The sequence below is a fragment of the Leiobunum rupestre genome, chromosome 1 (assembly GCF_980474605.1).
Source record: "Leiobunum rupestre chromosome 1, qqLeiRupe1.1.hap1, whole genome shotgun sequence".
Taxonomy (NCBI): Eukaryota; Metazoa; Arthropoda; class Arachnida; order Opiliones; family Sclerosomatidae; genus Leiobunum; species Leiobunum rupestre.
The window spans coordinates 77373781-77389658 of NC_143384.1; the positions used below are offsets into that span (position 1 = coordinate 77373781).

Genomic DNA, 15878 nt, shown 5'->3' on the forward strand with positions numbered 1-15878 from the left:
AAAAAGTAAATTAAGAGAAGCCGTTAAAGTAGAAAAGCAAGCGACAGCTTTTAAAAAGTTCATAAGTGTAGGCCTTAAAAAAACCCGTAAAAAGTTTCTTAATTAAGTTGTTAAAGCAATTAATGTAATGAATAAAAGAATTAAGTTTACTAAGAACAACCCGTGAGTTAAAAATAAAAATATCCAGGGATTATTTTTATCTTTAACTCACGGGTTCTTCGTAAACCTAATTCTTTTATTTCACATATTAACCGTGATACTATTCAGTATGGACATTATAATTAAAGTACTTAAGGTATACTAGTCTTGCCACCTTACCTAGTGTTTCAAGCTCCATGTAAAATGACCCTGTACCATAAAGAAGGTATTAAATACGTTTTAACAAAGTATTTAGAAAGGGATTAAAGGGATTATTTATTGTTAGGAAAACGGTAAATTTATAATTTATTTAGTCTCAAAATAAGAAGGGCGCCAAAAAATCCCCCTTGCCCGGGTGAAAAATATTTCTTGAGCCGGCCCTGATCTAACCAACCCGACTGGGATCGGCGAAGGTCTATGAGAGCAGTCGAGGTGGTAGACGTATCATTACAGTTAGGGTGTACACCGATTACGGGAAGTCGATAGCCCCTAGGGTAGTAGTACCTACTACTTATGGTCGGACCTTTGACGCAAGCCACTCAACCCAGCAGAAGGTGCAGCAATGGGTGGACCAATTCTCACTTCGCACACAGCCGTGCGAGTAAGAGTGGATGCTATAGCAACTCCTTCCGACACCCTACCTACGTAGGTAAAGAGTCATACCCTTTGTAGAGAGCTCCTAAAGGGGAACGACGGGACACAGCGGTCCACATAACCCGGCACAGCTGGCCACGGAGATCGCGGTGTGACTCCATAAGGCCGGGAAACAGGACCAACGTGCCCTCACACGGAGGCCGGCCACCCCACAGCAGGCTACCCAATCCGCCGAGGCGGCTAGTTTACACGGACCCTCTCCGTTAGCCTGAGTCGAAGCTCAGTTTCCAGCCAAACCTGGCCGAAGTCGGAGGTGGAGATAGGACCATTTGATCAGAGCTAACATCTCCCAGTGCGCCACCGCCCTTATGGGTTACAAGAGCCGGACCCCGACTCCGCGGTAAACCCACCAGTTATTGCACACTCTAATCAATTTAGGGCCACAAGAATAGAAGGAAGCCCAAAGTAATACAGTACTTCTATGTACTTGCTTGCTATTTCGTTGTCCATTTATCCAGCTTTATGATAAATAAACTAGCAGGCCATTTTCAAGAATTCTATTTGTTTCTTAGACTATTATGAACCTGCATTTAATATTCTAAAATGCATTTAAATCGTTTTCGATGGCTAGTTCTTAAGCAGCCTATCGGTACGATTTAATCTGTCGTGTGTCCGTGGTTACCGTTAGTCTCTTCTATTTTACGCGCACGCGCAGAAAGCCATTTATTACTTTCAGTTAAATAGTTTTTGTTAGATAGATATTAATTAGAGTCACGTTGAATTGAATTAAGATGTCCGAGAAATAGAAGCATTCTGGTTCTTTTTATAAAAAAAAAGTAAATTAAGAGAAGCCGTTAAAGTAGAAAAGCAAGCGACAGCTTTTAAAAAGTTCATAAGTGTAGGCCTTAAAAAAACCCGTAAAAAGTTTCTTAATTAAGTTGTTAAAGCAATTAATGTAATGAATAAAAGAATTAAGTTTACTAAGAACAACCCGTGAGTTAAAAATAAAAATATCCAGGGATTATTTTTATCTTTAACTCACGGGTTCTTCGTAAACCTAATTCTTTTATTTCACATATTAACCGTGATACTATTCAGTATGGACATTATAATTAAAGTACTTAAGGTATACTAGTCTTGCCACCTTACCTAGTGTTTCAAGCTCCATGTAAAATGACCCTGTACCATAAAGAAGGTATTAAATACGTTTTAACAAAGTATTTAGAAAGGGATTAAAGGGATTATTTATTGTTAGGAAAACGGTAAATTTATAATTTATTTAGTCTCAAAATAAGAAGGGCGCCAAAAAATCCCCCTTGCCCGGGTGAAAAATATTTCTTGAGCCGGCCCTGATCTAACCAACCCGACTGGGATCGGCGAAGGTCTATGAGAGCAGTCGAGGTGGTAGACGTTTCCGAGACCGAACTTTGAAATTCGGTACTAGCAAGAAGAGGTCATTCAATGACATCGGTTACGGCGCTCGACCTTTTCACAGTGAATTAGTTCTAATATCTTAAGCCTTGTCAAACTATCGATTTATACCGCGTAAATTGGTAAATTATCTTCCAATAATATTTGAAAAGATTAAAATATAGTCGTAATAAATCAAAATTTAATGTGTTAAAAAGTCATAGGCTCTTAAGAAATCTGCTATTTAAGAAGCGATATAATTATTTCTGGAAATCCACAAATCTGCAAATATAGGAAATTTACGATATCAGAGGAAATATTAGAAATTTCGGAAATCAGAGGAGATATTAGAAATTTCGGAAATCAGAGGAGATATTAGAAATTTCGGAAATCAGAGGAGATATTAGAAATTTCGGAAATCAGAGGAGATATTAGAAATTTCGGAAATCAGAGGAGATATTAGAAATTTCGGAAATCAGAGGAGATATTAGAAATTTCGGAAATCAGAGGAAATATTAGAAATTTCGGAAATCAGAGGAAATATTAGAAATTTCGGAAATCAAATGAAATTTTAGAAATTTCGGAAATCAAATGAAATTTTAGAAATTTCGGAAATCAGAGGAGATATTAGAAATTTCGAAAATCAGAGGAAATATTAGAAATTTCGTTTTCCCAGGAAATATTAGAAATTTTAGAAAACCCTGTGAAATACTGGAAATTTCGGAAAACCCAGTGAAATATAGAAAAAATAACAAAGCAAGGGAGATATTGGAAATCTAGCAGACTATTTTCCATATTTCCCTGAGAAATATCGGAAATATTGTAAATATTTGAAATTTTTTCGAAATATTGAGAAATATCGGAAGAATAAAGATATCCTTAAAAACATATAAATAATTTTTTTTTGCATATTTCGAAATCACAAACCTGTGAATTTTTTCGAAGCTGTTAGCCCCTGGACCGTGCAGATGGGGAGGGGGAGGCAAATTACTCAGGGACTAGCGAAAAAAGCGCTGGAAAGTTTGCCCTTTAAGGGTTCGGTACGATAGGGGCCACTCGGCTTGCCCTTCACCAGCAAAATTTCGGTTAGAAGGGGCTCGAAATGTCTCTACACGGCCCTAGTTAGCCCCTCAGTTACAGTTCTTAACAAAGAAGACGTAGCATAGAAAATTGTAGATTTTCGTTTGAATAATTGAACTAAACTATCCTTTCCACCGCAGCACCGATAGTTACTATAACAGTCAACGGCAGTAAGGAATATCAGGAAATCATCGGGTTTGGTGGAGCCTTTACAGATGCAGCCGGAATAAACGTGGCTGGCCTACCAACTGCCATGCAGAAGAGCTTCATCGATGACTATTACTCCCCTCAGGGTACAGTTGCTTCCATCATTACTAAAATAAAATTTGAAACTAAAATTCAAATTTGTACAACTCGCAGGCTTAGAGTACAACATTGGACGCATTCCAATGGCCAGCTGCGATTTCTCCACCCACCAATATTCCTACGCCGATGTTGAGAACGACTTTGAACTTAAACATTTTAAACTAGCCAGTGAAGATTTCAAATACAAAGTAGGTTTAAGAAAATAACAAATGTAGTATCAATAATATATTTATTTATGCCTAGGGACTTTCTACTTACTATGAATGACTATGTTGAGACCATCCCGGGGCATCAAGGTTGAATTATTATTATTAGGAAAATAACACATGTAGTAACAATAATAGATGTATTTACGCCTAGAGAATGACTATGTAGAGACCATCCCGGGGCATCATGGTCGAATTATTACTATTAAGAAAATAACAAATGTAGTAACAATAATATATGTATTTACGCCTAGAGAATGACTATGTTGAGACCATCCGAGGGTATCATGGTCGAATTATTACTTTTAAGAAAAAAAAACAAATGTAGTAACAATAATAGATTTATTTATGCCTAGAGAATGACTATGTTGCGACCATCCCAGGGCATCAAGGATGAATGATTATTATTAAGAAAATAACAAATGTAGTAACAATTATAGATTTATTTATACCTAGAGAATGACTAAGTTGAGACCATCCCAGGGCATCATGGTCGAATTATTACTATTAAGAAAATAACAAATGTAGTAACAATAATAGATTTATTTATGCCGAAAGAATGACTATGTTGAGACCATCCCGGGGTATCATGGTCGAATTATCCACGGCACGAGGGGGGGGGGGGTAAAACGTCAACGGCGTGTGCTTCAATCGCGTTGAAAGACGTCAGTTCTAGGGAACCAATGAGATATGAAGCTACTTTCGTTTTTAAGGGTAAGTTGCTTACATTTCAAGCGTGATTGGTATTGGGAGCAACGCCATAAATCGTCTCAACGTAGTAATTCTACCAAAGTGGAAATTAGGGCTTCTAACGATTGTCTGAATAAGGCAACCTGATTACTGTATCTCATATCAACTTTATTACCGATAAACAACCTGATTTCTCTGGCTACTTGTATCCTTTTTTTATCTGACCTGCAGCTATCGGGTTTTTTATTTCGTTTCGGTAACCGACGAGACCAGATAAGCGCGTGGATATCGGTCTTAATGTTGTATACCTTTAGATATCTGGTTAATTTTTTTTAATACTTTAAAATTTTGGTATGGCGAGCCAATATAAAGATACACTAAAATAGTATATCCACAGTTATCGCGTATTAAAGATACAATTTAAAGGTTTGCCATTAAGGTTTGTCAGACAAGCGCAAAGCGTATCCGCGTACTGCCAGTAGAGTAAAAAAATGTTATCCGCTAAAGGTATCGGAATAAAAATAATACAGTTAATCTTGGAAAGCAACAGATACCAGATCACCGTTAGAAGCCCTAGTGGAAATAACAGTAATATAGTTAGTGTAGGGAGCTGTTGGTTCGCGTGGCATGAAGGGCTTGCCACCACCCTCCTACGCATTGTAACCCGGCCACCTGAATTAATGGCTTTAAAAGACGCTTGATGACTTAGGCCTAAGGTGGTGCCTTGGGTATTAGACTAGCTGATTATTATTATTATTAATATTATTATTATTATTATTATTATTAATTACAATCTGGTAATTAAGTAGTTTAAATAATGCCTAATGCCTTTTTAACATTAATAATTCTGTAATACCCTTAGATACCTTATATACAACGCGCGAAAAACTCCTCGGCTGTTCCGATCTTATTCTTTGGAAGTCCATGGAGCTCCCCGGCTGGGATGAAAACCAACAACAACATGACCGGAGGAACACTGAAGGGGGATGTGGGCGGAAAGTACTACGACACGTGGGCCAATTACTTCGTCAAGTACGCTAGTTTTTAAAATTAAACAATATGCATAAATATATATGAATTATTGTGGAAATTATCTTTAGGTTTATTCAAAACTACGAAGCGCAGAATATCTCCATTTGGGGCCTAACCGCCCAAAACGAACCAAGCGATGGTCTCATCAAGAACTTCCCATTCCAGAGTTTGGGATTCGCAGCAAAAACGCAACGGGATTTCATAGCCAAGAATCTGGGTCCAGCTTTGTCCAAATCAGGATACGGACCCGACAAAATTAAGTTAATGATATTAGACGATCAGAGGATTTTCTTGCCCAAATGGGCGGATAAGGTAATGATGACTGCTAAGACAATAAGTTTAAATTTGTATGTATTGATAGACATTAGGGGACACCCTTTCAACAAAGCGTTTACCAGTAACTTTGCTATCATGATTGTATACTAGTTTAATAGAGTCTAGTTATCAAAAGAAAATACTAATTTTGTTTTTTCTAAATCACCACCCAAAAGGCATTTTTTTTGTTCTTAGCTAAGTTAGCCCATGTGTTATACAGGGTGTTTCAAAAGGTTATGCCAAAATTTTAAGGAATGGCCTATTTTTTCCTATTTTCCTACGATGAGTTAAAAGAACGCCAGAGAGCTTCAAAGTGTGGCCCACTAGCCACTGGAAGTATGCCGCAACAAGCACAAAACCAACTGAACATTGCAGACAACCCGGGGTTGACCTACTTCGTTCCTGTTCTGTAAAACGAACAATACGTTTGTAACGAACGCGGAGAAGTTCAAGTATAAAATTAAGTAACGTACAAAGAATGTGCCTGTCTCACGTAATCGAAGATGCGCCGGTTCGAATACCTCTCCTGGTAGAGACGTTGAGCAGCCAAAGCATTGCCATCCACTAGTACATACACGAAATGACTATCCACCAGTTTTTCCGCAGTGAACTCCATTGTTGCAGTTTGAAAGTTATCAGAAATCGCGGTCCATCACGACTTTAAATACTGTTAAAGTTTACTTTTTTACGCTGGTTACCTCGATATGTTTACCAAGTCCTTTTTTACCTATCTCACGAACCCAAACCTCAATGTTCGCATTTCCCTGCTGCTTTTGTGCTTGTTGCAGCCTGCTTCCAGGGGCTAGTAGGCCACACTTTGAAGCTCTCTGGTGCTCTTTTAACTCATAGTAGGAAAATAAGAAAAAAAGGCATACCTCTCAACTCACCCCTACAACTCCTTAAATTTTTGGCATAAACTTTTCAAACACCCTGTATATTTTTCTAAATATAGTCCGTGGTATAAATTGGTTTGCTAAAATATAACTGAACAGGGAAAAAGTTTTAGCATTAATATCTCAATAACCGAAAAAAATCACTTGACCCGCTAAACTAGGCTAGTTAACATTTTAAGTAATAGTCCGATTTTGGAATTACAAAGCTGGTATTAAAGCAATTTTCATGTGCTTTCCATCACATATTTTCATACTCTAAAGGTTAAACACTGTATAAGTATGATGACATTAAGCCAAAATAAGTACCTACTACTACCATCACTAGTAGGTAATAGAGAATGGCGGACATACTGAGGGGAAATGGGGGCATTAGTGGAATGAAACAAAGACTATATCTGTTTGATATTTTAGGTTCTGTCAGACGCGGCTGTAAACAAATACGTATCTGGTGTCGCATTCCATTGGTACGGTAATATAATAGCTCCTCCTAAACTGTTGGATGTAGTTCACAAGAAGTTCCTGTTCGCCAGTGAAGCCTGCGCCGGTGCCATGCCCTGGAACATTCCTAAAGTGGCTTTGGGCAGTTGGTCAAGAGGCGAAGAATACGCCATAGATATTATCGAGGTATTACAATGTTTGTCATCAGTTTTGGCGCCAGGATATTTTGGTAAGGTCAGTCCACAGAACACTTAGAAAGGTTTTTGGGCCCTACTCGAGGGGGTATCCACTTAGAAAAAAATTGTACAACAGATTTCTGATTTACATATATTTCTTAAATATTTCCGATATGTCTTAAATATTTCCTAATATTTCCAGATTTCCAGAAATATCAAAAAAAATCCGTTTATTTCTTAAATATTTCCGATATTTCATAATTATTTCCAAATATTTCCAGATTTCCAGAAATATCGAAAATATTTCCGTTTATTTCTCTAGATTTCCAATATTTCTTTGAATTTCTCTAGATTTCCAATATTTCTTTGAATTTCTCTAGATTTCTAATATTTATCATTTATTTCAAGTTTTCCTGAAATATCGAAAATATTTCCTTTTATTTCTTTAGATTTCCAATATTTATTCGGTATTTTCCATATTTCTCCTGTATTTCCAATATTTATCCTGGATTTATTGTAAATTTCTAGATTTCCGGAAACCAGATTTCATAAGTTTCTGTCCCCTCAGCCCTACTTAATATCTGGAATGAAGCATTAGCAATTGGTGTTCCGTACCAAAAATTACAATTTCTATGTTGTAAATTTCAGTAGCATTTTAAGGTATTTATAATGTAGCGAGCAAATGTTTTTCCTAACTGTTAATTTTCGGACCCTTTCATTGGATTGGCGGTGAGATCATGGATCTACCTGGCCTAACCCTGGCGCCATCATTCGGAAATAAGTGTCGTGATTTTATTTTCATACCAAACATTATTTTACTGACAATTGAAAGGACTTGAACCACTGGACGGCGGCTTGGGTTGACTGGAACCTGGCACTTAATCCTCATGGAGGTCCCAACTGGGTGTCAAATTTCGTTGACGCTCCGATCATAGTCGATACCGAGAAGCAAGAATATTACAAGCAACCAATGTACTACGTGTTAGCTCATTTCAGGTTAGTTTCACAATATAAATTATAATTCTTTTAGTAAATTTACAGTTTAACAGATTATTAATTATATCAATATTTCAATGTTTTATTTTCAACCGCAATTAATAGAATACCGTGTAATAAAATACAACACAAAAATAATTGAAAATTACTCTTATGATTTTGGAAAAATAATGTTTGATAGGAACATGATAATGCTATATTTAAATACTCAATTTGTTTTAAAGGTAATAGTCTTTTAATTTTTGATCGAAATGCTTTTAAATGGAATTAATCGGTATAAATCTAAACAGGCAGAATTACTGAAAATAAAGATAATTAAATAATATTCTGTTCTCTAGAGAAGCAATAGAATTTAAAAAATGCAGATATTCCAGGTTCATTAATTTCGGAAGCAATTTGGAATAACATGAACCCACTACAAAGAAAATGTATTTGTGCTACTATTTTTGTAATCGTACTTTGATATTATTCAAGACGGACTTGCAGTTTTATATTTGTTTTTGATATTAACTTACCTAACTTAAGTTAATATAATCACCCAGAAATTGATTTTAATTTCAGCAAATTCATTCCAAGAAAATCAGTCCGAATCGATGCTACGACAGTGCAATCCAAGTACTTGAACAGATTCAGTTCAAAGACTACTATCGATTACGTGGCATTCAAGAGACCAGACGGAGCGTACGTTTTAGTTGCCTTAAATAAGTAAGAGTTTTTTACTACAAGATGGCATTTAATAATACTAAGCACTAATCAGCTAAGTGTTTTTAGACGTTTGCTTGCTGCCCATAGGCGAAGAAAATATTAGCGCCCCCTCAAAGTAATAAAATTACAAAAATGTACCAGCGTTAGGCATTGGTGACAAATATGTATCTGTTTTTGGTCACCAATCATAATCCTAATTTAATTTAACTTAAGTTTAGGTTAGAAAAAAGAAAAAGCTTAGCTGTGACCTGCGCTTAGCTCACGTTTTCCAAGTAGACTCACTAGAAAGACAAAAGGTGCCGTTTGTTCAAAATGAGTCATTCTGTTAGAGGCGATCGTTGCTTTCTAGATTTCACCTTCTGCATTTACCCTGGACGTACGCATACAAAGCGCCATCTTCATATTCAACAGCAGAAAGAAGAAGCGCATGTATAGCATTATTTTTTAGTCCCAGAAAGAGACACAAAACGTTACGTTGGTTGTGCCGTAAAATATCGCTTTTCTGGACTAATGTTTTATGGCCTTCTAATTTCCAAGGCCTCTCGGACTCTTTAAAAGTCACTTGATGACTTAGGCCTAAGGTGGTGCCTTGGGTATTAGCCTAGCTGATAAATCATGTGGCAAGTGGTACAGGGTGGTAGATATTATATATTTTTTGATGGAAATCATATAGATACAGAAACTTTAAATAGTTATGTAAGTTTTTAGAACCACACGAGTTCCTTTTTTATTGGTCCTAGGGCAAGAACCCTGAGGTTACATACCAGCCATTACCAGGGTTCGTTTAGTCTATTATATGGTAAAAGGTGGGGGTTTTTTCAGTTTGACAACAATGCATAATTACTGTTATCAAACATGGTGGTGAACTGATAAACTCAGACGTCACTTAAGCGTTTTGCTATAGAGGTAATACAGCTCCCCAAAAGGGCATAAACGAGAGCCATAGTACTCTACTGGTCTTTGGAATAACAAATACGCGAAGTGAGCTTAAGCCTGGGGGCCCGCTGGTAGGGACACGAGACGAGGCTATAACTAATTTGGTCTAAAACAATCAGGTGGCCTCTGCCTCCACTACGAAGTAGATAGCGAAGTTTAACGATTAGTTAAATTATGACACTTCAAAATTATAAAACTTATACCCCTTACAAAAATGACTAGCTATATTGGTAAAGTTTTAATTCAACTGGAATCAAGACACATAGTTTGGATCAAATAATTGTGATCCAATTGGATTAAAGGTGAAATTAATACATCGTAATTGAATCAAATATACCATATATTGATTTGAAAATTTGGACCAAAGTCAAATTTGTATCTGCCCAATTTTGGATATAAATTCGATCATTTTCGTAAGGTACCAAAACGTTTACCTGAACTAAATTTCAGAAACCAATTTCCTGTGTATTTGAACATCGAAGATGAAAGACTGGGTGCTATTACCAACGAAATACCGGCAAAGACTATCCAAACATACATTTGGTGGTACAAGAAAACCTGCAGACTATATCCATACAATCGCGAATTTTCCGTTCACAATCTTAGTAAAAATTTTTCATAGCTAAAATCGCCAACGTATCTTACGCGAACATGTATACTCATTTGAAAATATAAATATAATTTTTATAGAAACATTATTTTCTTTACTAATTATTCCATCGAAATCTTTAATAATTTATGTGAAAAATAAGGATGGTATTTATCACGAACAGAAGGTAAATTTGAAGTGAATGGTTGAGCTCCTAAGAATGTGTTTTATTGATTTTCAAAAATTAATACTTTATAATTATAAAACTGTCCACACAAGCATAACTGTAGGGCTCGTCTTAATTTTGAGCCAATTTGTGAGTTTGAGACCGAGTACTTAAATATTCGAGTTAATTTTTGAGCCCGTCTAAAGTTCATAAAATCACGAGCCTCGGGTGAGACCATTCGAAAAAACGTAGACCATTTTGAGCACGAGCCGAAACCCAGAAATATATGGTCTAATTTATGAGACGAGACCCTTAATGGTTTTAAGACGAGACTGAGTAGTTAAAAAAATTAACCGTATAATGTTAGCGGCAGATGTAATTTTACGTTATAAAGCATAAAGTGAATTTAGTTACTAACCCGAGGCTCGTGATTTTATGAAACTAACTAATAGTTAGTTTCTTAATTTGGAGGAAGAGGGTTATGTATTGGTATTTACGAGATAAACCAGGGTATACGAAGGGGAAACCAAAAGCGAATGGACGAAACTACAGAAATGGTTAAAATGCTGTAGGACACAAGGTAATGGCTTAAAGCTTGCAATTTCATTGACGTGTATCCTGCCTTTTCTAAAAATGGCATTCATACCGTTTTCAATTGCTATTTTTGAATGAGGTATTACGGGTTAAGCAAATAATATTTATTGTCTAAATAAAAAATCATGTTTTGCGGCTTCTAAAATTGGAAGATAATTATGGTAAACTGTCTATTTTATAAGCATTAATGCTTATGTATCGATACTTAAAATCCCCTTTACTCATAAAAAAACTACCAAAACACGCAGCCATTTATTTTGTACTAAATCATTGTATATTTTTTGTACTGTGCCCCTAATATTTATTCCGACTCCTAGTCTGAGACGAATCCTAAACGAATTGCTTAGGTAAGAAGAGCCCTAGACGAGCCCAAATTTGTTAACTTAAGAAAATTGAGCTGGAGACGGAACGAGGAAAAACATGAAAAACCCATGTGACCGAGGTAAGTTCACCTGAAGTCGAGTTTCTGTACGTGTATCTTTGAATGCAGTGTTCCATGTGACGAAGAATGAACCGTTCACAAGTACGTGAAGCCCCTATTCCGAAATATTCTTGTCTTAAAAGCAAGTTAGAAATCATGTATGGTAACAAAGGGTACGCATTGTAAACCAGGATAAATGTATATCAACATTATTTACTTTCTCACCTATAGACTGCTACCCCTGTTTTACCATCTGATATATCTTCATCTTTCTGACATCTTATGCTCTATGTTATTTGAGACTGCCGTTTTTGCAGTACACTACATATATACACATTTCAAATATAACCTAATATATTTATACCAAATAATTAAAAATAAAACACAACGTTTTTACAATAAACGTTTTTAACTCAATTGCTAAAAGATTGCGAATAATAAGGCAAACCTATTTGAAATTGTCTATTTATGCAAATTTATACGCTGATTTTTATAAGAAATCGTTAATAAATTATTCGAAAAACAGAGTTGGTTTTTCTTACTATTGAATAGCACTTTGAATATATTGCATTTATAAGTAAGTCATGACAGTACCTAAATTATAAGATGGTTTGTTAAACAAATTATTATGTGATACTTACCAATGGAACAAGTTTTAGGTTAGTGGATGGACTTCTAAATATTTGTTTACCTGCTATTCTAATACCATGGAACGCCAATAATTTCTGATTAGAAACACAATTCGCTAGGTCCTTCGTCCTTGCCCAGCACCAAGATAAGATTCATTTACGTCTTTAGAAAATGTTTTATTTTCCGGAGAATTATATTTCTACAACCTATATTTATCTAAATATAATTTGATTCGAAGCATTTGTCGATGTTACGCGGATCTGTGCAGTTCACAAGTGTCCCGCCAATTCCAATTCCGAAAGGCTTCCACATAATTTTACCAGGACCAAAATCACGGAGTGGAACTCCGTACGTCGACAGGACCAGCAATGACGTTAAGAAGGCGGTGAGCAAGAGCTGTCATGAATATATTAGCTATTAGTGATACTGAAATGGCTCCTATTTAGGTTTGGGTGAAGACCACAATAAAAGAATAGCGCTTAAATTACCGTCACGCAATAAATAAAACTAGGAATCCATACATCTACTTGGAATGCTTATACTGCCGTATCACGAATGGTAAGATCACTCTAACGGCTTTGGCCCCACCTACAAGATAAAAAATCCCATTTGCGCGAGCTGACCTCTCACGTAGTTGTTTGTTAAGTTAACATAAAGATGTCAAAAAAAAACCGTCAGCCACATCGAGACGAAAATCTGCCGCGTTAAGCATTCCAAGTAGAGGTATGGATTCCTGATAAAACATATTGGCTGTTTGACCAAACAATGTATGAAAGTATAGTCCATATTTATATACTAACGCAAATGTTGTTTCAATGAATAATTAATTACAGCTGAGTGTAACACCTTGTATGTTACACTTTTCAAAAATTGACGAAGTTTCCATTGCCGATGTATTACTTTCAATTGCATTCGCATCAGCAATATAATGGAAATATCATATACAATAAATAAATGACATTTCTGATCTTCATTTCTGTCCAAAATCGACACTAAAATAGTTTAATAAAAATTTAAAATATTCCGGTTACTCCAGAAAGATGGGAGAAAGTAAAATAGTTTCTCAAATAATTAAAAAAACTGTTTTTCGCTTTTATATGTCTTTTAAATGTGTTTAGTATCGATAAAAATACACTTACCATTTTAATCATAGATTCCATTTGCTAATTTCAGTTGACCACAAATTTAAAATTTTTACTGCAACAATACAACTGAATTAATTTTTACAGTAAACGTTTTAACAAATATTCCATATAATTAAGCGTATGGATTATAAAGTTTTACTTACTCCAACAATGCCACCCCAAAATCCTTAATAAGATTGTGCGTTTTAACAAATATTCGACATAAAAATTTCGAAGGGAAGTCATTCTTTTCATGGTAATTTTAGCTATCTCTCATATTTTCAGTGGAATTCGCGTCTCTTCCTATTGCGTAGGCAGCATAAAACCAAAAAATATATAAGCGTAGATTCAATAAAATCGAGCTTCCTGTACGGGTATCGTTAGTAGCAGTTTTCAATTTTACGAGGATCTGAACCGTTTACGAGTTCGTGTAGTCCCACAGTTCTCAATAGCACGTTCAAACAGTTATTTCTGGGAACTCCTGTAGTATACGGCGCTTAATGCACACCGTCTATAGGACTACTGCGAATCAACCCTGAGAAAATGCTTCCATCTCTGATTGTTCAAAAATTTGTGTTTCCTATTTTTGTAACAAACTATTTATTTATATAAGCCATTCATTACTATTAAATGTAACATAATTATAAATAAGTATGCCTCTTTATAACATTTCTATAGGAAAAAATTCAAAATTTCACACGAAACATTAAGTGGATCCAAAAATAAAAAAATTCTTACTTGTGCTATTGAAAAGGTTATAAAATAAAATGTACTGTGACATATTCTAACCTATTGAAATTGTCTATTTGGCAACCAATTTATACAAATTATACATTGATTTTTACTAGAAATTGTTAATACTTTTGGCGAAAAATAAGCTTGGGTTTTTTTCTCGAGGGAGTAGGACTAAGATTTTATATAATTAATTTTCTTGGAAATTCATGCCATTGCCTAAATTGTAAGGTGGTTGTTATTCAAATATCTATGTGATATACAGAGTGTGTGGTTTTTTTTGCTCGAAAAACTGTTTTTTCTAGACATTTTAAATTTTTACACTCGATTTCGGAAATGGTTTTCACGTTTCTTGAAATCTTAGATTTCCAACGCTAGGTGCTGGAATAATTTTAACAATGATAAACTTGTAGAGCATCATCGAAAACGTAAGAATATCGTTGGTTCGAAAACAATTTTACGAATTTTTCCATGAAAACACACTTGGAAATGTGACAAGTTGGGCAAGCTAAAATAATAAGTCCTATAATTTCCACAATTTAAATTTTCGTTTGTAGGAAAAAGTAGGATCCCTTTTAAAAAGTATTAGAGTTTTCAAAAAGAAACATTTAGTCCAGGGAAATAGCAAAGCGTAGTTTTAAGCATAAAAGTGAAGCAGGGGCGTCCTCGAAATCCGCTTGCCATTTCCCGGGAAAAATCGACCATGAAAACTAGGATTTTTCAACCAGCCCGAGCCTTGAACTTAGTCATATTTAATATCATATTTACTATTCAAGTTTCGCGCCTTCATAGGTGATAACTAGTAGCTGATAATGTGTATATCTAATGTGATACCCACAATTCCCTAGTGAAATTTGGTGGGAACTGAAGGGGGAGGCATTCCGATAGATTTTCATCTCCCCACGTTAAGGAAAATGGCTTGTAAAATTTTGGCACTCTCCAATAACCTCCGTTCATTTACTTCTGGTGTAGCTAATATTTCGAAAAAACACTCACGATTCCCATCATAACTTCCGTTTATGTGAAAATAGAATTTCCTACTTTCAGTCGAGCACGGATTATAAATTCATGCTTGCTCCAACAATACACCTTAATTCATTTTTACAATATGCGTTTTAAAAATATTTAAGATAATTTAACAGGAATAATAAATTTAAACTTACTCAATTCATTTTTACGTGTTAACAAATATTCGATATAGTTTATCACGGATTATAAATCTATTCTTAGTCCTACAATACACTTTAATTCTTTTATTAGACTATGATGTTCAAGGCAAATCGGCCCTAACAGTTGACTATAAATATGCAAATTGACAGCGGCAGTTTTGCGTTGATTGGGGAAGTTGAACATCTGTTGTTGCACTCGGCTTCGGACAACCGTCTATACCAAGTCACGAGATCTAAATTTCTACAAGCTGAAAGCTGACACTGGCAGCCACAATTTATATTTAGCCCATGAACGCTTACGTTCTATGAATGACCAAATTACCAAGGAATGAAATAGGGAACTATTTGGAAATTGGAAACCATTTTTACACACAATCCTTAAAGGATATGAGGGCCGCCGACTCTCGCGCTGAATTCAACATAACTCTAGGTGGGGTGGTGGAGTGGTTAGCACTTTCACCTCGCAGCAAGAGGAGCCGGGTTCGATCCCAGCTTGTGGCACTGGATGAAAACTCGGATCTACTCCTTCTGCGTTGAG

At 35.6% G+C, this 15878-nt stretch overlaps 1 protein-coding gene and 1 long non-coding RNA gene across 5 annotated transcripts; one reads left to right on the plus strand and one right to left on the minus strand.

Annotated features, from left to right (window-relative positions):
- Window positions 1-2094: 2094 nt before the first annotated feature.
- LOC149966685 (lysosomal acid glucosylceramidase-like) lies at window positions 2095-10537 on the plus strand. The gene is made up of 9 exons (XM_090167574.1): window positions 2095-2226; window positions 3363-3515; window positions 3583-3716; window positions 5287-5456; window positions 5525-5768; window positions 7076-7288; window positions 8111-8274; window positions 8836-8979; window positions 10366-10537. The coding sequence occupies exons 2-9, from the start codon at window positions 3476-3478 to the stop codon at window positions 10535-10537; spliced, it is 1281 nt and encodes a 426-aa protein (XP_090023700.1). The 5' UTR covers window positions 2095-2226; window positions 3363-3475.
- Window positions 10538-12380: 1843 nt separating this feature from the next.
- Window positions 12381-15353, minus strand: LOC149966686 (uncharacterized). 4 transcript variants are annotated; one of them, XR_016480380.1, is made up of 3 exons: window positions 15335-15353; window positions 13455-13512; window positions 12381-12711 (listed from the first exon to the last, which is right to left on the minus strand). It is a non-coding gene; the product is annotated as an uncharacterized LOC149966686 (long non-coding RNA). The 4 variants fall into 4 exon arrangements; XR_016480377.1 differs by lacking the exon at window positions 15335-15353 and adding an exon at window positions 15168-15243; XR_016480379.1 differs by lacking the exon at window positions 15335-15353 and adding an exon at window positions 13604-14090.
- Between the last annotated feature and the right edge of the window lie 525 nt (window positions 15354-15878).

Bases quoted from the DNA above. Each gene is read 5' to 3' on its own strand.
- LOC149966685 (XM_090167574.1), top strand. From the start codon at position 3,476: ATGCAGAAGAGCTTCATCGATGACTATTACTCCCCTCAGG. The intron at 5,457-5,524 runs GTACGCTAGTTT...AATTATCTTTAG, and splicing joins TGGGCCAATTACTTCGTCAA to GTTTATTCAAAACTACGAAG. The intron at 5,769-7,075 runs GTAATGATGACT...TTGATATTTTAG, and splicing joins TGCCCAAATGGGCGGATAAG to GTTCTGTCAGACGCGGCTGT.